Genomic DNA, 24,588 nt, shown 5'->3' with positions numbered 1-24,588 from the left:
GCCTTAAAAATGCAATTAAATGAAAATATTAAAATACATTTACAACAAAACAGCATTTATTCATGTATTTATTTGTTTGATTCTGCATTTAATGATTTAATTCAAACTTTTACAAAAATAGTGTCTAAAGAAACAAATTAAAACTAAAAATTGCTTTTAAAATGTAGTCAAATGAAAATATTACATATTATTTATTTATTATTTACATTATTTATTTGATGCTGTATTTAATGATTTAATTCAATAAATTGAATAGAAAAATAGTGTCTAAAGAAATAAAGTAATACAACTTAAAAAATTGAATCGTGCTTTTAAAATGCAATCAAATAAAAATATTCAAATATATTTACAACAAAACATAGCATTTTTATTTTCTATCAAATAAGATGCTGATATGCATGAAATCCCTTAATTTTATTATTTTATTACAATTGTTTTAGACATTTTTAATAATATAATATAATATAATATAATTTTTTATATGAATTAACTGTGCATAGTAAGACCAGAATTTCAAAAACATTCATTATTATTATTATTATTATTATTATTATTATTATTATTATTATTATTATGAAAAGTACATTTAGTATACATTAGGAACATATTTTAGTCATAATTAAACAACCTTTATTTTGTTGTTTTGTGGTGAAGATCTTGTGAGTTTCAGTGTGTTTGTTGCTTTTCTCAAAGTAAATGCTGTGAAGTTGCTGAAGCAGCTCTAGAGATGAAATTTACATGTTCATGTCCTATTGTATTGTGTTTGTGTATCAGATGAAACTACGCGCTCATTCACACAGAGACACGCAGACTTCTATAAACACATGCATTGATTCCTGCTGTCGCCTTTATCTCTGCTGTGATATTCATCCCTATCCAGTACAAATGTCTAGAGCTTGTCGTCATTATTGACATTGATCATATTGTGATCTCGATATGATATCTGTGAAATATTCTGTCTGCTAACAAGCGTTCTTCCTGTTGTCTTCTCTCCCCGTCAGAGGTAAGTTTGCTGTGGTGAGGAAGTGTGTGGAGAAGAGCACAGGGAAAGTGTACGCAGCCAAGTACATGAGGAAGAGGAGGAAGGGCCAGGACTGCAGGACGGAGATCATTCATGAGATCGGCGTGCTGGAGCTGGCGGCGGCCTGTCCGCGAGTCGTCAATCTCCACGAGGTCTACGAGACGGCCAGCGAGATGGTGCTCGTTCTGGAATAGTGAGTGTCACACATTCAGATTTACTCACATTTTTATTCATTCTCCTGCTTATCATCAGGACTAGGATGAAGTACTTTCATTCATTTTAGCAAATCAATATGATTCTTAAATCCCAAGGTTGATCTTTTAGTCTGTGCTTTTTTATTTCTATAGCTCTTTATACAATACAGACCATGTCAAAGCAGCTTCAGAGATGATAGTTATGGAAACTCAGCTTATGGAGACTCTTCAGATTCTGCTGTAAAGTAGCTCTAAAATACAATAGTGTCATTATTCTGCTCATGTCAGTTCAGTGTTGGTTCTGTTCAGATAGAACGCACGATAAATCTTCTTCTTCTGCTTCTCTTTTATTAAGCACAATTGTCTGCAGTATTTGCCTGCTGGTTGAAATGTTTCGTTTTAATTCTATCTTGCATTCGTAAAAAGTAGTGTTCATGTTTGCGGTTGCCAGGTTTCAAGAGTTTAAATCCCACAATCACAGGTGTTTTCTTAAACTGATACATTTTCTGCCCAGTAGAGCTGCATAAATTGGATAAATTGAGAATTATGATTGAGAATGATTTTTTATTTTTTTTTTTTTTTTTTGTCTCTGAACTAAACAAAATAATGTGTGACAAAATATTAATTGTCAAATTATTTATTTATTTATTTATTTATTTGATTCTGTATTTAAAGATTTAATTCAAATTTAATACAAAAATAGTGTTTAAAGAAATAAATTAATACAACTAAAATTTGAATCAAGCTTTTAAAATGTAATCAAATGAAAATATTATATTTACAACAAAATATAGCATTTATTTATTTATTTAATTCTGTATTTAATGATTTAATTCAAATTTAATACAAAAATAGTGTCTAAAGAAATATATTAATACAACTTTAAAAATTGAATCACGCTTTTAAAATGCAATCAAATGAAAATATTAAAATATATTTACAACAAAACACCGCATTTATTTATTATTTATTGGATTCAGTATTTGCAGACAATTTAAAAGTGTTTAATTTCAATGAATTATTAAACATTTTAATATATGTATTTAAAATATTAAAATATTTAAAACACCAATTTTTAAAATTAAAATTATGAAAAGTGGTTTGAGTGAGTGATTCAATGACTCACTCATAAATACTTCACTTGTTCCATTACTGGATGAATCAGCATTTTTGAACAAATCTCTTGAATGAATGAATCAATGACCAATACATTTTTAACAGTCACTTGTTTCCACCTAGTGCTGAAACGACACCGTTGACACAAACGTTATTTAAAGCGCCGGTTTAAAGCTTCCTCTTTTTAGTAGTTACATTTCAACAACAAACTGGAGTAGAAACATTTGTCATTAGAAAGTTCATATAAAATCTGCCTTATGTGTAGTTTAAAAGGTTGTATACAAACATACAAACTCCAATTTTTTTTTTTATACATCTTAAAAAAAATTTTAATTTAAATATTTAATTTCATTTTATTTCATGTATTTATTTTTTATTTTATTTTATTTTATTTTATTTTAAAGAAAAATTTTTAATTGCTCTTGAAGTTCACCCAAACAACATTTACTCTGTGGATTATCAAAGCTGCTCAAAAATTTAGCTCTCACATCTTGTGCACTTGTACATATTCAGACATGATGTTTCTCAGCACATCTGATCTCGGTGACATCAAAAGTCATTGGTTATTGAGTCTGTTGTGTTGTTAGGATCTCATTCGGTCACTACATTAGTGATTTCTGAGGCTTGTGTGTAAACTGTGCCGTGACTTAATCCGTAATCAACGTCCAGGATCACGTCAGGCTGTTAAATATTGAGGTGAAATCCCATCCTATCCAATTAAGGAAGTACATCGAGACAGAGCTCAGACCGCAGACCTGGGGATCAGTGCTGGTAAATGAGTAGGACGTTGAAATAAGAGACGAACCCGAGAAAATGAGAGCGAGTGAAAAGCAGAGAGCACTAATCCACATATAAACCCCCCAAAGCGAAACTGAGCATGCCTCAGTAAGCTCTCGCTATTCCAGCAACGTTCAGCACACACACACTCACACACACACACGCACACACACACACACACATTGTGGTCATTGTGGTAATGCCTGCATGTGCACTGGCATATTGGGTTTCCCTTGCAGCCAAATGCTGACATTGACATTGAACTTTGGGCTACGGGACAAAGCATTTCCGGGCTCTTCTGTTGCTCATCATCTTTACTGTACAGCTGCTGTAGTCCTTCACCCACTTCACTGCACACATTAGAGGTGTGCAATATTTATTGTCTATGATAATATCATAATTGTGTCAAAAAGCATTCGCTGCGTGATGAAACCTATTAGAATATAGCCAGAAAGCCCTTATAATTCGTTATGACAACAAAAAAATATTCCTGTGTAGGTTTTTGTTTAATTTCAGACCAGCAATAGTGTCATTTTCCTGAATATTGATAGTGATAGTGATATTAACTTATACAAAAAACTTGAAGTTAATTTTGAGGGAGTTACAATTTGGACAAAATATTGTCTTTTTTTTCTGTTTTGGCATTTATTAATCATTTATTAATCATTTATTAATCACTCATTTAATCACTCACAAGGGACTTGCTGCTACCAGTTGATGGGTTTAGTGTCAATTATTTATCCATGCCAAAAAAAAAGAGAAATTGAATATTAATTGTTCAGGCTGTGCTGTTAATTCCCTGTATCATTTACTTCATTTAGAGTTTTTTTTTTTTTTTTTGACATGAACCTGAAATATCTAGAAATGAATTAGTATCAAATCTTAAAATCTTGTCAATGCTAGCGCCCTACCTATCACAAACATGTTGTTTGTCTATATTAATATATGTTGCAAATGTGATATTAACTTTTACACCAGTTTTTTTTTTTTTTTTTTTTTTTTATTGTTTAGGCTCTGTTTATTTCCTGTATTCACATCATTTAGACTTTTTTTTTTTTTTTTTTTTTCCTCAATTGAAAAAAACAAAAACAAAAAAAAAGGCATGTACCTGAAGTGTTTTGAAATGAATCAGTGTTGAATCAAATCAAATCAAATCTAAAATCGTGTTAATACCAGCCCTGCCTATCATAAACATTTAGTTTGTCAATGTCAATATATATCACAAATATAATATTTAGAAACTTGTTTTGGCAACAAAAAATAGTTTCAAACAAAGCCAGAGAAGAACATTTGTGCATCTCAGAGAAATACAGAGGTGCTCCGTTCCTGAATGAATCTGTTTCTGAATGAATCATTTGAGTCATTGATCCATTCTTAAAGTCAGCCACTTGCTGAGTTTCTAAATGAATCAGCCATTATGAATAAATCGTTTGATGAATGATTCAGTTAATCACTAATTAATTACATTTATTAAGGGCTGCCAGCTATTGGTGGTTTTGGTGTCATTTACAGTATTTATCCATGACAAAATGAACAGAATCAGATTGGCTCTGTTGTTATTTTCCTGTATACACATAATTGAGAGATTTTATTTTTCTTAAAAACAATTGGGATGTACCTGAAATAATTTTAATAAATCAATATCAAATCTGTTTTTTAAATCTTGTCAATACCAGGCCTACCTATCACAAACATGTTGTTTGTCAATATAAATATATATTGCAAATGTGATATTAACTTATTAAAAAAAGTTAATATTGAATTACTTACATGTTAGACATAATATTGTTTTTTTTCTCCCTGTTTCACCAGTGAAAATGGTTCCAAACAAAGTCAGATCAGAACATTTATGCACAGAGAAACACTGTGGTGTTCTGTTCCTGAATGAATCTGTTTCTAAGTGAATCATTTGAGTCAGTGATTCAACGATCCATTCATAAAGTCAGCCACTTGCTTGGTTTCTAAATGAATCGACTGTTTTGAATAAATCATTTGAATGAGTGATTCAATGAATCATTTATTAATCACTCATTAAGGGGCTTGCTGCTACCAGTTGATGGTTTTAGTGTCAATTATTTATCCATGACAAAAAAAGAAGAGAAATTGAATATTAATTGTTCAGGCTGTGTTGTTAATTCCCTGTATCATTTACTTCATTTAGAGTTTTTTTTTTTTTTTTTTTTTTTTTTTTTGACATGAACCTGAAATATCTAGAAATGAATTAGTATCAAATCTTAAAATCTTGTCAATGCTAGCGCCCTACCTAAACATGTTGTTTGTCTATATAAATATATGTTGCAAATGTGATATTAACTTTTACACCAGTTTTTTATTGTTTAGGCTCTGTTGTTTATTTCCTGTATTCACATCATTTAGACTTTTTTTTCTCAATTAAAAAAAATAAAATAAATAAAAAGGCATGTACCTGAAGTGTTTTGAAATGAATCCGTGTTGAATCAAATCAAATCAAATCAAATCTAAAATCTTGTTAATACCAGCCCTGCCTATCATAAACATTTAGTTTGTCAATGTCAATATATATCACAGATATAATATTTAGAAACTTCTACAACAGTTGAAAAAAAACAAAACAACATGAAGTTAATATTAATCATTTCACTCAGTGATTCAATAATCCATTTATAAAGTCAGCCATTTGGTTCATTTCTAAATGAATCAGCTGTTTGGAATGAATCGTTTGAATGATTCAGTGATTCACTCATTAATGGTCTTGACGCCACCATTTGGTGGTTTTAGTGTCATTTATTTATCCATGACCGAAAAATGGAAATAGAATTTTAGTTGTTTAGGCTTTGTCGTTAATTTCCTGTTAAATCTTGTCAATGCCAGCCCTACCTTTCACAAAGATATACTGTGAATGAGAAATTAATTTATACAACATTTAAAAAAAAAACAAAGTTAATATTAAGTTACATTTTAGACAGCATTGTCTTTTTGTCTTTTTTTTTTCTGTTTTGCCAATGAAAATGGTTCCGGACAAAGACAGAGAAGAACATTTGTGCATCTCAGAGAAACACTGTCGTGTTCCGTTCCTGAATCAATCTGTTTTTGAACAAATGAGTCAATGAGTCGATAATCCATTTATGAAGTCAGCCACTTGTTTTGTTTGTAAATGAATTGGCTGTTTTGAATGAATCGTTTGATGAATGATTCAATGAATCACTCATTATTCAGTCATTAAGGGACTTTCCACTGGTTTTAGTGTCATATTTATTTATCCATGACAGGGCTAAACCAGCTAAAGTATCAGCAGAAAAACAACATATTGTTAAATTAGTGTTACTGAAAAAAACTACTAAAAAATATAAAGACTTTTATTTCAGTATCTGCTTGTGTTCTCCGATTCAGCCAATGTTTCCATCCTCTGATCACACTGATAGTTTATGTCATTTGGCATGAAGTGGGTCACACGTATCCTCTCTTGAACGTCCCAGACAATGAGCGCAGATGGGATTCGACCTCGTCGTTGGACGTTTTGTTTTGATGTGGAGTTTGATAGATTCATCGACTAACAACATTTGGAGCAGATGATTTGCATTATTTCATTATGGCTCTGCACTCGTATCGTTCAAAAGATCAACTAATTTGTGTAGGGATTCACAGTAAACCCTAAGTATGTCAAAGCATTTGCACTTTGGCATCGGAATATAATGCAAATCCTGCAGCATAAAGCGAGCGGACCGTGTTGGTTTGTTGCTGCGCAGCTGCCTCTGTCCCGCTTGACCCGGTTCCCAGTGTCCGGCGTGAATGGACTGACCCTCGCAGTGGGGAGAGGGGTCAGCGCAGGAATTTTAATCTGCCCCTCCAAACACACAGAGCCCATAGACTCTTCCCAACCATGGAAACTGACGAGACGCCTCCGTTTGCAAAGAAACGTGTTGAGGAAGAGCAAAGGAGAAGCTATGAAAGAATCGACTATGATGAGGAAGATCATGCGTGATCCCATTCGATCGATCCCATTTTCTCCCGTGACTCCCTGCGGGGCGATCTATATCAATCGCCTGGGTTTGGACGAGCAGCGAGGTCGCTCTCATTTCCTCTCACCCACCAGTGAATGGCATGTGCTCAGCTGGACCGAGTTCAGATCTCTCATCATCTGCCCACACGACCGGCCTTCACGCGCAGCTGTCTCTGAACACGCAAGCCATAGCCCGAATGAAAGAATAGGGGAATTTCCAGAATGCATTGTTAAAAATCACTTGGGGTTTTCTGCCAGTTTTGCCAACATTGTTCAGAATTTATTGCATGCATAACATTTTACAGTTTTTCATATACTTTTGAATGCAAGACAGTTGTCATTAGTTTCGCTTGCTAATGTTGTGTACATTGCATGTGTGTACATTGTGCACACTTTCAAAGTCCAAATTGTGCTGTAGTTTATAGTGAGTATTTTATTCTGAAAGCTTGAAACTTTTATGGAAACGTGGAGTGACGATATATTAAAATAATTCAATAAAATCATTATAAATAATTAAAACAATACAATTTCAATAGTTCAATCTTCAGAGTTTACACTGATTAATTTACAGGTTTTTAAAATTATTTTTTACTCTAAAAATTGCATTTGCTACAAGTTTAATACTTAATCCTCTTAATTATACTTAATATTTAAAAATAATTTTTAAATATAATTATTTATAATTGATTTTATAATTATTTAATTATAATTATTTTACTTTATTTATTGTTTTATTTAGCAACGATGCACTGATTAAAAGTGACAGTAAATACATGTATAATGTTACAAAAGAAATCTTCCTGTCTTTTTTCTTTCTTTTCTTTTTTTAATTAATTCTGTTTTTTTGTAAAAAAAAAAAAAAATTCTAAATTCTGGTTATTCTTAATGAAAAACACAACAATAAAATAGTACAGTGACAGTCTTGTTTATATTAAACAGAGAAATTTGATTAGGAAAAATAATGAGTGATGAATAGACATGCAACAACAAAAAAAATATTGTTGCGCAAAAATTAAGAATTTGTTCCTGTGTTTTATTAAATCATGGCCATTCATTTTCATTTTGATTTCATTAAAGTGTGACCATGATTTAATAAAACAAAGCAACTAATTCATAATTCATGGCCACAATTTTAATCAAACAAGGGAATGAGTTGACAACTCAAACAAGTTTTATTTAGTGGCAACGATATGCGTTTTTGATGCATATCATGTGAAGGGATCCGTATTTACATGTTGAACATAAATATGAAAGATTGTTGGATTTCCCCCTTATTTTAAAACAAATGATTAATTAGTGGTTCATTATTATTTTTTAATTAAAAATAACAACAATAAAACAAACAAAGACTAATGCATGTGTATTAAACATAGAAATATTGCCAAAGAGGTGCTTTTGCTTTTTGCTTTGACAGCAAATCCATCATCTTGTCATCGTCTCTCCTTGCTCTATTCATGTGATAAGTCAAATCTGACTTGTGAATCTTATTTCTGTTTTTAAAAAAAAGTAAAATAACATGGACGAACGCCATATAACACCAAATGCCATGGTAAGCCTAGTACAGATGAACGCAAATGCCTTCAAATCATATTCTACTCGATAATGTGCACAACCACAGACGTCGACACAAGCATGTTAGAAAGTTTCATCCTCGTCCAGTGTTTTGCACTATTTTTTCTATTGATCAAATGTTTATGTGCTTGTTTCAGCAAGTTGCATGTACCCCAGTTCATCTCCAGTAGATTGTTTTGTCTCCTCACTTTACACATTATTAATTTCTTTTCACACCGCTTTAATTAGACTCATCTGCACGTGCACTTTAAGTGCACTTGTGCTCATGTTGTCACATGTTCAAGCTCTCTGGTATCGTGACAACCCAAGCAAATTTCAGCAGTCGATACGAACCCATTCCACTAACAGCAAGGCTCAATATAATTTGTAATGCACGCTAGGTCAAACACGCTGAGCACGGCCTAAATCTGCAGTAGATTAGTCAAACCGCTTCCAAATAAATATAAATAACTAGAGCAGTTGGTGTATGCAGAGCGAGCATAACTGTGTCGAATTGGCAGGTCGGCTGAGACCGCACACGTTTGTCTGCTTTGATTTGTTGTATGGAGCGTCCAGCTTTTATAAATCGCACGGATGGAATCATATTTTAAAAACGGCACTGAGTTGTTATCAGCAAGTGATGAAATATAATAACTTGGTGCAGCGATGCACAGCCTCTTTTAGACGACAGTTGTCGTCGAGCTCCTGATTGCCTTCATATGGTGCGGTAAATCTGCTTTGAGCGCATCTTGCCAGGACCCCGGGGGGTCGGACGGGCCATTAGGCAGATAATAGATTACACCGGCAGATTAGCGTCCTAAGACAAGGCCAAGAACCTGCTGCTCAAGCAAATGTTCAACTTTGACCCCAATAACCAGGAGAAGCATTTTTTCCAGATGAATTCACCTGGGGTCTATAAACCTCTCCGAACAGGTCACGTAAGGCCACCGTGAGCCTGGATAAATGGATACAGACTTTTAGTAAACAGTGAAAACTAATTAGTCAGACTTGGTGTACAAAATTAATTGCCCGAAGCCCAACAATGTCAAACCTCCATGGCCCCCGTCATCAAAAACAGTACTTTATTCTGAAAGCTTGACACTTTTATGAAAATGTGGAGTGACAATATATTAAAACAATTCAATTTTGGTAATTGAATATTCAGAGTTTACACCATTCAATTTAAAGGGTTTTCAAATTATTTTTTACTTTAAAAATTGCTTTTGCTACCAATTTAATACTTAATCATTTTACTAATACTTTAAAATTTATTTTGAAATATTATACTTATTTATAATTTATTTATTTTATAATTGATTCATAATTATTTAATTATAATTATTTTACTTTATTTATTGTTTTTATTTAGCAAGGATACACTGATTAAAAGTGACATGTAATAATGTTCCAAAAGATTTATTTGTCTTTTCTTTCTTTCTTTCTTCTTTTTTTTTAAAATCAATTCTGTTTTTTTTTTTTTTTTTTTTTTTTTTAAGAGTCCTGAAAAACATACCATGGTTTTTACAAAAATATTAAGCAGCACTGTTCTAAACAATTAAAAAAATAAACAAAGACTTACTAAAAAAGTGCTTTTTGTACTTTAAATGTGTATAATAATTCACAATATTGCTGTTTTTACAATATTTATACAGTATTAATAAATAAATAAATCCTGACTCCAAACCTTTGTAGTAGTGTCCTTTTTTTTTTTTTTTTTTTTTTTTTTTTTTTTTTTTTTAATATATAATCATTTTAAATGATTTTGCAGCTTCTTGGAAGTTTGCTGAAGTCCCTTTGGAAGGATTATATTCTTTTTGGGTCCAGCATGAGTATTTAATCTCTCTTTCATCATTATTTAATTGCAACCATGCTTTCCTCATCTTAAACTTCAGCCTATTGTTGAGCTCTTATTAGAGGTAAGATCAAAAACTTGAAACGAAAGCAGCTAAAGCAGAAGCTGATGTGAGTAAAGTGCTTGAAATTAGCCCTTTTCTCCCTGTCAGCACTATGATAATAGCTCTCGTTTTAGTGCTCTTTCTATGTTGGGGAAGTAGAGCGTAATGCATCTCTCTCTCTCTCTCTCTCTCTGATCTAGCATGTGAAATCCAGAAAGAGCCAGTTGTAACCAACAGCTTTTTCCTTTCTTTCCATCTTCCCTCGGGTGAGGGATATTTTGGGGCACTGGGACAGTTTAAAGGAGGGGATGTGGTTTTGGATGGGGGTCTGGCTGGAATGATAGAGGGCTTATTCATGCTTTGCGGCGTCCGGCCGGCTGTTTGGGGCGAGTCGGGGGGCTCCCGGGTGCTCGATCGGGCCGGGCTCAAGAACGTGGCCTCATTGCGCCGAGAGCTCCAGCTGGGAGTTCATTATGTCAGTGCTCTCAGCGGCAGCACGTGAGCGGCCGGACCGTGGCCGACGGCCCAGAGAGAGAGGGAGGGATCGTCCTCCGCTCCATGCATTTAATCCCCAGAGCCAGGGTTGGGAAAGCCCTGCCTACACCGCTAGTTTAAGCAATCGCTCAATCGTCAATGAATGCATCAGCCCTGCGGCGTTACAGTGACCGACTTCTCGCTGCACCTGCTATGGCATATCCTAGCTTTGATGTCCATTTTGGACGGGTCACAAATATGTATTTGAAGAACAAATTGATGCTGACTCATTGACCAAGGCAGGACAAGGCAGAATAATTAGTTATGCCAAAACTCACTTTTTTTGTGTGTTCACATGCATGTAAAGAACAGGGTTTATGTGGGTCTTAAAAAGTCATAAATCAGAGCAGAAAGTCTTAAATTTGTGGCATGCAAAGTAACAAATGTGTGCTTAAAACAAGAACAAATATCTGTGAATGGGGAATGAAAATTGTTTACCCCTTTTTTTTTTTTTTTTTTTTTTTTTTTTTTTTCCTACCCTTTTGAAGTTCTTTTTTTTTTTTTTTTTTTTTTTTTCTGTTGTTTTAATTACAAACTCACTTTATTTTTGATATTTCTCAGAAGACAAGATTTTTTTATATCATTCTTTTCTTCAAGTAAATGTATCTTGATTTAAGAGTCTTTAGACACTTTCACTGAAAAACAAGACAAAGTACTGATGGAGAGCAGCACTTTTTTGTGGTGTGATCAGAAGGAACAGTAAATTGTATTTTCATATTCTAGTGGTTAAGAGCAGAGCTATTCAAGCCATAAACATGCATTCATTCATGCACTCATTTATTAATTTGCATTAATTAATTAATTAATTAATTTATTCATTCATTCATTCATTTGTGCATGCATTCATTCAATCGTGCATTCATACATTCAGTCATACATTCATTCATTTAATAATTTGTGCATTCATTTGTGCATTTCTGAATTTATTTATTCTTTCGTTAATGCATTCATTCATTCATTCATTCATTCATCTATTCATTTTGTGCAGTCATTCATGCAAACATTCATTCATGCATTCATACATTCAGTCATACATTCATGCATTAATTCATTTATGCATTCAGTCATTTAATAATTTGTGCATTCATTTGTGCATTTCTAAATTTATTTTTTCATTCATGCATTCAGTCATTCATTCATACATTCATTCGTCTATTCATTTTGTGCAGTCATTCATGCAAACATTCATTCATGCATTCATACATCCATTCAGTCATACATTCAAGCATTTATTGATTTAATTCATTCATTCATCTATTCATGCATTCATACATCCATTCAGTCATACATTAATTCATTTGTTCATTACTTAATTCGTGCATTTATGCATTCATGCATTAATGCAATCATGAATTCATCATTCATTCATGCATTAATTCATTTATTCATCCATTCATGCATTCATTAATTCGTTCATTCATGTATTAATTAATTCATGCATTAATTTGTGCATTTATGCATTCATAAATTAATGCAATCATTCATCCATTCATTCATTTGTGCATTTATGCATTCATACATCCATGCAATCATTCGTTCATTCATGCATTAATTAATTAATTCATTCGTTTGTTCATTCATGCATTCATTCATTAATGCATGCATGCGTCCATTCATGCATGTATGTAAAGTGAATAAAAGCAGATCTTTTTGAATATTTATTCTCAAACTTTGAAGTGTTGCTAATAAAGTTACTCATTTTATCATATTGAAGTATTTTGTTCAATTTATACCTCAGTTTTTCAAAAAATGCACATAAAATTGTAAAATGCACGCAAAAATAAACGTACGCACTCAATTCAGGCAAACAGACCTTTTATGCCATGGAAACACATTTAGCAAATAAATTCCTTGACCACAGAAAAAGTCATATGACTGGATAGCTGAAGTATTCAGTGCACAAATCTCATTGCACTCCATGTCAAATTTAGTTTGAGTCATTCTGAAATGCCTGAGCCAAAGTCTGCCATCAGAATGATTTGGTATAATCGCTTCCCAGAACTGTCACACGATTGCGCTCCCAAATATCAGGCATCCCAAATCAAAAAAACACGACAGCGTTTATTGCATTTTATCTGTGTATGAGACCTAAGCCATTTGTTATAGGAAAAAAAAGAGCTGAAGGCTTCTTCGTTTGTAGCAACTTTGTTTTATTATTGATGTTCGGCACCAGTTTCCCAGAAAATCATTTCCCAGAGGTGATTTTGTTCTCTTTTGTACAGATGGAAATGATGCTTTTATCACAAATAATTTCTACACAAGTTAAAAGGGTAGTTCACCCAGAAATGAAAATTGTCATCTACTCACACTCAAGTTTTTACAAACCTGCATGAGTTTCTTTTCCGTGTGAGATACTGTTAAGAATGTTGATGACCAAACAGTTAGCGGTAGCCATTGGCTTCCACAGCAATTATTTGGTTATCATCATTCTTCAAAATACTTACTTTTGTGATCAACAGAAGAAAAAAAACTCATGCAGGTTTAAAATTACATGAGGGTGAGTAAATGATGACTGTCCCTTTAAATCCACAACTGCTGCTAGTACTCAGTGTGGTTTTCACACTCATAATGAAGCGTGCTGTGCTTCTGAATCATTAATACAGTGTGAAAAGAGCCTGAAATCTGGTTAGGGTGACTTTCTTTTCCCACACTCCATGATCAGTTAGAGAATTACATCGGTTCCAGTATGAGTTCTACAGTATTTGCTGCATTTCTACAGTGTTTCATTTGCAGCAACATATTTCATTTGAGATTCACATGCACATTTTGTTTTATTTTGGTGTCATTTTAATGTTTAGCATTGAGATGCTATTATAGTTAATATTTTGAATCAGTTTATATATTTTTATTTCATTTTTAGTTTTTAGTACATCAAGTTAAACTAGAAATATTTAACTGAAATAAAATACAAATAAATTCTAGCATGTTTTCGTTAACTCAGTTTTAACAGACTCTGACAGCACATGCTGACTGTATCGGTAGTCAAGTGCACAATCTGCTGTTTATATTTGTTGTTCTCACACTCTTCAGCTGTTTCCTCCTACACAGTAGGAGATTGCAGCGACTGCAGCTCCCGTGGTGTGAGATCAGAGCCCAAATGGAGGCTGATGCAGGCCAGAGAGGAATGCAGTGGGTGCAGTGGAGTGTTTTCAGCTGTATGGGGGAATACCCAGTGACGCCTCACACCCTGCTTTCTCACCGTACAGCTCCTTTAGACCTGACCTATTTCTCATCCATGTGTTTCAGAGTATTCACTTATTTAAATGAGTAATAGTAATAATAATAACTAGATGGTAAAGTTCGTAGACAAACTTAAAGTTGGCTTGAAAAAGCCTAGCCAGAAAGTTTAAAAGGTTTTAAAAGTTTGACAGTTTTCAGTTTGAAATAGTTTGAAAGATTAAAGTCTGAATGTGTTTAAGACAATACAGTCTATTACAGTTTCTGTGGTACCCAGGGCAGTTGCTAAGGTGTTGCTGTGCAGTTGCTAGGGTACCCAGGCTGGTTGCTAGGGTGTTGCTATGCGGTTGCTAGGGTACTCGGGGTAATTGCTAGGGTGTTTTTACACAGTTGCTTTGGTACCTGGGGTGGTTGTTAAGGTGTTGCCATGTGGTTGCTAGAGTACCCAAGGTGGTTGTTAGGGTGTTGCTGTGCAGTTGCTAGGGTACTCAGGCTGGTTGCTAGGGTGTTACTAGCATGTTGTTAATAGAGTTGTCAAAAGGTACCGGGTTCGGTACTTTTAGTACTGAAATTTTAAATGGGAGAGTTTGAAACCTGCGTGTGTCAGCGGATCCCTAATACACCTGCATATAGACGGATCCGCTGACAGACGCGGCTTTCAAACGCGCCAGTTGTGCTTATGCGTGAGCGCTCAGTGAGGAGCATGAAGCGCTTATCATTGTAGCCAATCACAGTCATGTCTGTTGAGCGTGTGAACACTATGACCAATCAGCGATGTTTAAAAATCGGCTCAACAGCGCTCAAATGTGAGCGGGAAATGGACGTTTTTAAAATTTCAGTAACTAAAGTACCGAACCCGGTACCTTTTGACAACTCAAGTTACTACCATGTTTTTAACATGATTAGCAAGTTACTAGTATGTTGGTAGCATAGTTAAGATGTTTACTAGCCTGTTTCTAGCCTGATTAGCAAGTTACTAGCATGTTGTTAGCCTGTCTTAACATGATTAGCGTGTTATTAGCATGTTATTAGCATGTTGCTAGTGTGCTTCTGACATAATTGGCAAGTTACTAGCATGTTGTTAGCATGATTAGCATGTTCCTAGCATGCTTTTGACATAATTAGCAAGTTAGTAGCATGTTGTTAGCATGATTTGCGTGTTATTAGCTTGTTTCTAGCATGATTAACAAGTTTCTAACATGATTACCAAGTTACTAGCTTGTCGCTAGCCTGTTTCTAACATGGTTAGCATGTTATTAGCATGCTGTTAGCATTACTAGCAGGTTACTAACATGATTAATAAATTACTAGCATGTTGCTACCTGTTTCTAACATGGCTAGCATGTTATTAGCATGTTGGTAGCATGATTAGCAAGTTACCAGCATGTTGGTAGCATGATTAACATGTTACTAGCCTGATTACCAAGCTACTAGCATGTTGCTAACATGTTTCTAGCATGATTAGCAGGTTACTAGCATATTGCTAGCCTGTTTCTAACATAGTTAGCATGTTATTAGCATGCTGTTAGCATGATTAGCATGTTACTAGCCTGATTAACAAGTTATTAGCATGTTATTAGCATTAACATGTGTAAACCAGCTAAAACCAGTTGATTCAGTATGAAACAGCTAAAAAATAGCTTAAAACCAGCCTAGGGTGGTGTCTAGTCTTAGCTGGTTTAAGCTTGGCTGGTCTTTTAGCAGGTCTCCCAGCTAAAAAGTGGCCTAAACCACTTTAAACCACTTTAAAACTAGCCTGGGAAACCAGCCAAAGCAGCCAACCAGCTTAGGCTGGTTTTGCTGTTTTTTTTTTCAGTAGGGTGTTGTTAGGCTTTGCCATATAATAATAAAGTTGGACAGGAAGTGAGTGGGAGAGAGAGAAGGGGGTGGGATCGGGAAAGGTCCACAAACCAGGATTCGAACTCGGGTCGCCCGCAGCGCAATGGCACTATATGTCGACGCTAACCACGAGGCTATTGGCACCGACCGGTTTTTGTATGTTTATAAAAACTGACGTTTGCAGGTTTTTTTGAAAGATGTTTGGCCAAGATGTGGAATATCAGATTAATTGAAGTCGTCATCATCAACATATTCAAGCAAACCTGAGTAATAATAATCTGTAATGAGTGATCTCCACACGGGCTGATCGGTGCTGGTTCTCCAGCGGTGATCAGTGTCAAACCCTTCCTCCTTTAACAGCGTCTTCCATCAGAGGAGCCTTTTCATGTTGTAATGATTTAGTCGGAGCGGCTCAGTTGCTTTTGTCATTTGACAGTGAAAAGCTTCTGGAAATAGATGGGTAGTGAAGGGCTGTAATGGGAACACCATCTACAAGAACAGGCTTCACATGTAAACTGTGTGTGTGGGTTAGTGTGGACTGTCCCCTGCATTGCATTAGTGATGTGATCGCTCAGACGTACCCTCATCCGGCCCCAAAACATGACCTAGTTCTACACTGGTTGGATGTCAGTTGTTTCTCCTGTATTTCTGTGGTTTGGCACCGCTGGACGTTCATTACGGTCGCGCACAGAGCAGCCTTTGGTTTCGCGTGTCTCTGGAGGACGGCAGACAGAAGAGCCTCTGAAAGCCGATGTTTTACAGCTGTGCGGGTGTTAATGACTTTCCCTTCCAGACTGTCTCGCTCGGGTTATGAGGGTCATAAGACCGTCCCGGTTTATGGTTTTATAAACACTGAGCGTCGCTTTATATTTTACCGAATACAATCGGGTTTGTGTGAATATATGGACTGTATATGACGGTGTTGTCATGGTGAAGTAAAATAAATAATAAAAATGAAATGATGCTGAAATAAAATGTAAATATTAGATGTAAAACTAAAAAGAAAATTAGAAACGTTGAAGTAGAAATGTCTAAAACTAACAATGTAATACAATTGGAGAAATAGAACAATACAAAAAAATACAATAAAACAAATTGGAGATGAAAAGTGAACAAAAAAAATTCTATATAAGAAATTGCTATGGTAAAATAAAAAGTAGTTTACACTAATTACATTTAAAAAAAAAAAAAAAAACATGATGTCTTTGTGCATTCATTCCTGTAAAAATTATTCCTTTCACAGACTTTTTGAAAGTCAAAATAGATGACATTTTCATACATTTCATAATTTAGTTGCAGTACAATAAAGGTTTTAATTTATTTTCCTGAATCTTTGCCGTTTTAAAAAAAAAGAACCTGAATCTTTACTGTTTTTTTGTTTGTTTGTTTGTTTTAAGCAATTTAAAAATCAAAACCTGAAAAAATATTGGGGATGAAAAGTGACAAAAAAATTTGGTATATGAAATTGCTTTTGATAAAAAAAAAAAAAGTAGTTTACACTAATTACAAAAACAAAACAAAAAAACAAACAAAAAAAAACATTGTTTTTGTTGGCTTTTTTTTTTTCCTCATGCAGCCCTAACTTTTAGTGCGTTCATAATGAGTGTATTCCTGTAAAAAGTATTCCTCTCACGTTTTTATATTTTTGAAAGTCAAAATAGATATAATCATAATATATTTTATAATTTAGCTACAGTATAATAAAGACTTTAATGTTTTATCTGAACCTTTGCTGCTTAAAAAAAAAAAAAAAAAAAACAAAAAGTGTTTTAAGCCAAAAAAAAAAAATTAAATAGTAAAATTTAAATAAATTAAAACCTAAAATGAAACACCTGGTTCAAAACAGGTTTATTATTATTAACCTAAACAAAAACTTTTTAAAAATATTTTGTCAACTGGGAATAAACAAATAAATAAAACCCAAGTAGTAATGTTTATTTAAGAAAAAAAAAAAACAATATTACTAAAACTTAAAGCGAAATTAAAATTAAATAGTAAAATTACAATAAATTAAAACCTAAAATAAAAACCTGATTTGAAACAGGTTTATTATCATTAACCTAAACAAAAACTTTAAAAAACATTTAGTTAACTGGGGGGAAAAATAAATAAATAAACAAATAAACAAACAAATAAATAAGACCCAAGTAGTATGAAATTAAATGAAATTAAAATTACATTTTAAAATTAAATAGTAAAACCTAAAATGAAAGACCTGAATTAAAACAGGTTTATTATCATTAACCTAAACAAAAAAACCTAAACTTAAAAAAAAAAAAAAAATTAACTGGGGAATGAATGAATGTAGTAATATTTATTTAAAAAAAAAAATTGCAAAAGCTAAAAATTACTAAAAATTAACCTGAAATTATGAACGTAATGACCCCTACTGGTAGTTGCGTGAAATTTCATAAATGCTGTAAAATACAGTACATCACATTCTTCAAACAATGTGCATCTTTCTCATTTTGTAAAAACACGTTTTTATAAGCTTAACTTTTTTTGTTTTTTTTCTGTGTTAAAGCCAAAAGACATATTTACTTTTACATTATATATTCATACTTTTTGCATCTATAAGAAAAAAAAAATAGATAGATAGATAGATAGATAGATAGATAAATGTATGAATGAGTAAGCGTGAGTCTGCGCATCTCAGATGCTGGAGAACAGGATTAGCACACAGGCTTATGTTTTGGACACTCGAGGACGTCTATAGTCTAATCCCACACTAACAAACGTCTCCGCCGTCACTGGTGTCCAGCGTACAGAGCTTATTTGTAAACCCTCTGAATAAACATGATACTGCGTTAATGATATGAGCCACTTAAGCCTGATGTTTTGAATGTTTTGTATCGTCTGTCTTTAAAGGGTTATCAGTTGTTGTTAAAAAGATCATTTCCCTATGGAGAAAATGAATGGCATTTTTACTTCCAGAACGACTGTTGCGCTCTATTAGCTATGGATGGCCATTGTACTTTATACTGGGACGGATCAGTATAGAGACCTGAGCTTGAGCCTGTAAGAACCACTCAAACAGCACAGCATCCAACTGTGCTTTATTTTCTTATTGTGTCCTTGAAAGCCAGACTGCATCCTCACATCAACTCTCACACACACACACTCACACACACACACTCAGCGCTCTGTCCTGAGGCTGCTGTCTTTCCCTGTCTGTGTCTAATCGAGTTCATCACGCTGTCTGATCAGGAACGCTGGAAACTGGTTATCGCCTGCCAGCATGTGAAAGGGAGCGTGCCGAGGACATGAGCCGCTACCTGTGCTGACATTACATCAAGCTTAACACACACTTGGATTAAGAGTGTTTTTCACTTTGCAGGATGTTTATAACACTGTTCAATGTGCATTTAATATATGCATTTAATATGCTATTCTACAGACATACTGTATGTGAGGAGCAAAGCAGATATGGATCAGATTTCAGATGTAGTTGATTGATTATATTTAGATATTTTAATCAAAATAACAAGCTTAGGGTTTATTTTGGTTGCAGGCATGTCCCATACTCAAGCACGCTGGAACGAGAGAGAGAGAGAGAGAGAGCGCTCATTGTTCTGAATGTGCTGTAGTTGAAATCACATGGTTGTAAAAACATTTTTAGAAATGTTATTTTCTCAGCCTTTTGCTGTGTTTCGGAGTAAAGCAGCTCCTCTGTGCTTAAATTATATCATTGGACGAAAGACAGACGTACAGACAAACACTCACATCCAGCACTGATCTTAATTTAGCTGTCATTATAATTCAGGATAAACATAATACTGATCTGATTTGGAGATCTGAAACACTTGCATATTTATATTTCAGGCTGTGGCCATAAAAGGTTAGAAAAAAAACAGTTTTTATTTCAAATAGAAAGGTTTTCTAACAATATACTGTACTGTTCAAACATTTGACACTGAAGACTGGAGTAACAGCTGAGAAAAATTCAGCTTTGCATCACAGGAATAAATTATTTGTTAAAGTATATTAAAATAAAAACAATTATTTTATATTCTAATAACATTTAGCAATATTACTGTTTTTTTCAGTATTTTTGATCAAATAAATGCAGCTTTGATGAGCATAAGAGACTTCTTTAAAAACATTACAAGTCTTACTGATCCCAGACTATTGAGCGGAAGAGTGTGTGTGTGTGTATGTGTGTGTGTCTTATTATTTTTTATTTATTTATTTATTTATTTTTGGATCATGTGTATATATATTTGTTTCCTTCAGTTTTCAAAAAACCAATTTGTAAAAAAAAAAGAAAACGAAGAAGAAAAAAAAGAAGACTAAGGCTCACTAAGGGTGAATTTATTTGTTCAAAAATTCAGACAAAACAGAAAAAAATTGTGAAATATTACTACATTTGAAAACAGCTGTTTTCTGTGCAATATCTGTTAAAGTGTAATTTATTTCTGTGATGCGCAGCTGAATTTTCAGCATCATTACTCCAGTCTTCAGTGTCACATGATCCTTCAGAAATCATTCTAATGTGCTGATTTGCTGCTCAACAAACATTTATGATTATTAGGAATGTTGTATTTTTCTGGAAACTGTCATGCATTTTATTTTTCAGGATTCACAGATGAATAGAAAGTTCAAAAGAACAGCACTTATTTGAAATGTAAATCTTATGATCACTAACTCAAGTTATATGGAAAAGAGCTGCGTGAAGATTCGTCTCAATCTCTCCTTTTGCGTTTCATATAAAAATATCACACTGTATAAAGAGTGACGTTTTGGGGTTTTTATTTGTCTATGTTCAGTGCTGCAGGAGGGGAGATTTTTAACCAGTGTGTGGCAGACAGAGACGAGGCCTTCAAGGAGGAAGACGTGAAGAGACTGATGAGACAGATCCTGGAGGGAGTTTCCTTCCTTCACAGGAACAACGTGGTTCATCTGGACCTCAAAGTATGTCAATCACACTTTTAACGTTTAGATTCAGCAAAATGAATGTGTAGGTGTGAGGGCGGCGTTTGATGGACTGGATGTTTTTGTGGGCTAAATACATTTGCTTTATTCACCAGAGCTACAAGAGTGTAATTACACTGGAGTTACAAGCGTATAATTATATCAGCGTTATGATTACAGGTTTCTGTGAGCAGTGTTTTTATTGTGTGGCAGGTTTAGTGAGTGTTTTTCTCTTTCAGCCTCAGAATATCCTCCTGACCAGCGAGTCTCCTCTCGGGGACATAAAGGTCGTGGATTTCGGCCTGTCGAGGCTGATGAGCAGCAGTCAGGAGATCAGGGAGATCATGGGCACACCGGAGTATGTGGGTAAGAACCAGTCACATACTATAATCACACACATACAGGACATAAAACTGACATTATGACACAGCTGTGGCCGCTAACTAGAGAAACACATAGACATAATTATTATTTGCTGGATGTGAAACTGCATGTGCATTTTTTTTCCTTAAAAAAGTTGTCGTCGTTGTCTTCTTCTAAATAAATAAACAAACAAACAAATAAATATTAGTATTGTAATTGTACTGTTGAGACATACAGATCAATGTTGCAATTGTAATACTAATATTGAAGTGTTTTTTTTGCTAAATAAATCATATAAAAATATAATAATAAAATAAATAAATAATAATAATAATAATAATAATTTTTATGAACCAAATTATAAAAATAAACAAGTCAGTAAAGAAATATTAGTGTAATACAATTGAACTGTGAAGTATTTCATAATAAATTTGGTTTATATAATAATAATCATCATCATCATCATCATCATTTTGATTAAACAAATTGTAAAAATAAAGTCAGTAAAGAAATATTACTATAATATACTGTCGTGTTTATTTTTTATAATAGCAGTAATAATAATAATAATTATTATTATTATTATTGTTATTATTATTATGATTAATTTATCAAAAAACTTAAATATTAGTATTATAATTGTACCATCTATATGTCTCAACAGTACAATTACAATACTACTATTTATTTATTTATTTATATTTTTTTATTCATTCAGATTTTATATATATATATATATATATATATATATATATATATATATATATATATATATATATATATATATATTAAATATTATAAACAGATTTATAAATTAAACGATTGATTTAGTTATTAATTTTATTATTTATTATTAAATAATGATCAAATCGATACAAAATATCTTTATAATATTGGAAAGTGTAATTGCAGATTGTTTCATAATAATTGAATTTATAATAATTGTTGTTGTCATTTTATTATATAACAACAGTAAAATTACAATACTAATATTTATTGTTTGTTTGTTTTTTGTTTGTTTTATTTGCTTTTAAACATTAAACCACAAAGCTTTTTTTGGTAGAAAATCACAGGGAATCTTGACAACAGATTTATAAATGAAACGTACACAGTGTAGACCGTCTGATTACATATTTATATAATTACAACACAGTTTTTGTGATTGGATAACTGCATTAAACCATAGCACATTCTCAGGCATTGTTGCAATCAAAAAATCAGACAGATGGCCAGTTAATAGTTTCATACTCTTCATACTGACTTTACTCTTTTACTCGTTTGTCAGTTTTAGGCCCTGATCATATATACTGTACATACACTATCATTCATATGTCTGAACAGACTGGACTGAACTTACGTGACTGATTTGTTTTATCATTCCAGCACCAGAAATCCTGAATTATGAGCCAATCAGCACAGCCACTGACATGTGGTGAGTCATTTTCCCACATCACCATGTTTCACATCCTTATGTGTCCTCCTGAAGGTCATTATCACACAACAAATACTTCTCTGGTCAGTTTTATCATGTTCATGATTTAGCCTCAAGTGTAATTGTGTGATTTGGTCTGAACAAACAGTTTATTCACTGTTAAAAGGCTCTCGCACCATCACCGGTTCAATCTGTCGGTTGTTTTCCAGTGGTTTGGCTTCAGGACGTATTACGCAAGAACATTTGTGCCCTAAAGTCCACTATCAACAATAGTGCTTTGAGAAGAGTCTATTTGTCACCTATAAATAATCCTGTTGTGTAAGCTTCAGCATGCTGAGCCGTGATCCTCCTCTGTCCGACAGGAGCATCGGCGTTCTGGCGTACGTGATGCTGACGGGAATCTCGCCGTTCCTGGGAGACGACAAGCAGGAGACCTTCCTCAACATCTCTCAGATCAACGTCAGCTACACCGAGGAGGAGCTGGAGCATCTGGACAGAGCCGCCATACACTTCATCAAATCCCTGCTCATCAAAGAGCCAGAGTAAGACCAACACATGACAGTCAAGACATTCATAATGTTACAGAACATTTCCGCTTCAAATAAACACTATTGAACTTTCTATTCATACTGAAAAATAAAATGTATCACAGTTTCCACAGAAATATTGTGCAGCACAACTGTTTTCAACATTGCTAATAATCATAAATGTTTGTTGAGCAGCAAATCAGCATATTAGAATGATCATGAAGGATCATGTGACACTGAAGACTGGAGTAATGATGCTGAAAATTCAGCTGCACATCACAGAAATAAATTACACTTTAACAGATATTCACATAGAAAAAAGATTTTTAAAAGGATAATAATATTTCACAATATTATTGTTTTTACTGTGTTTATGATCAAATAAATGCAGACTTGGTAAGCAGAAAAGACTTCTATCAAAAACAATAAAATAACTAACTAAAATGAATAGTTGTTGTTGTTATATTTTCTTCATTTTGGTTTTATCATAACATTTTGTTAATTTAATAAAACTGTATTAAATGTTTACAACTAACAACAACTAACACAACAAATCATCACATTATTTATAACATTTTATGTTAATATTTACTGATGTTTGTGCTGTTGTTTTCCCTCAAAAATTTTATTTTACAGTGTGACATGCTATACTCCATCTATACTGACATTTTTTTTTTTGTACTTTACAGTGTAAATATGCAAAATATCAATATATTAATACATAATTTTTGTATTTTAGTTTGAATATTTTATTGTATTTTACAGTGTGCCATCCTATACTCAGTCTAAAATTATTTTAAACTGCATATTTATTTATTTTTTTATTATTTTTCTTTTTTTTTTTTTTTTTTTTTTTTTTTTTTTTTTGATTTTTGTTTTACAGTGTGGCATGCTATACTCCATCTAAAAAAAATTTAACTACATTTTTATAATTAATTTTATGATTTTTTTTTTTATTTTAGTGTAAATATACTCTAAAATTTTTGTAAATTACATTTTTGATTTTTGCATAATTTCCTGTATTTTATTTTGTATATATATATTTTTTATTTTATTTTATAGTGTAGCATACAGTGTGGCATGCTATACTCCATCTAAAATTATTTTAACTACATTTTTATAATTTGTTTTATGATTTTATTTTACAGTGTAAAAATACTCTAAAAATATTATAATTTACATTTTTAATTTTTGCTTTTTTTTGTATTTCATTTTTTTTTTTTTTTTTTGGTTTTATTTGATTTTATTTTACACTGTGACATCCTGTACTCC

General features: G+C 33.0%; 1 protein-coding gene across 1 annotated transcript in view; it reads left to right on the top strand.

Moving 5' to 3' along the window:
• The window catches only part of stk17a (serine/threonine kinase 17a), a 45,289-nt gene that overhangs the window by 18,894 nt on the left and 1,807 nt on the right, over nt 1-24,588 (top strand). The window contains exons 2-6 of the mRNA XM_051097581.1: nt 1,002-1,214; nt 20,850-20,994; nt 21,234-21,360; nt 22,741-22,789; nt 23,152-23,331. Coding sequence (XP_050953538.1) covers nt 1,002-1,214; nt 20,850-20,994; nt 21,234-21,360; nt 22,741-22,789; nt 23,152-23,331 — 714 coding nt within the window. The remainder of the gene's footprint in view (nt 1-1,001; nt 1,215-20,849; nt 20,995-21,233; nt 21,361-22,740; nt 22,790-23,151; nt 23,332-24,588) is intronic.

The sequence above is a fragment of the Labeo rohita genome, chromosome 24 (assembly GCF_022985175.1).
Source record: "Labeo rohita strain BAU-BD-2019 chromosome 24, IGBB_LRoh.1.0, whole genome shotgun sequence".
In the NCBI taxonomy this organism is placed as follows: Eukaryota; Metazoa; Chordata; class Actinopteri; order Cypriniformes; family Cyprinidae; genus Labeo; species Labeo rohita.
The sequence above is the reverse complement of the archived record's forward strand: the minus strand, read 5'-3'. Positions and strand labels throughout refer to the sequence as shown.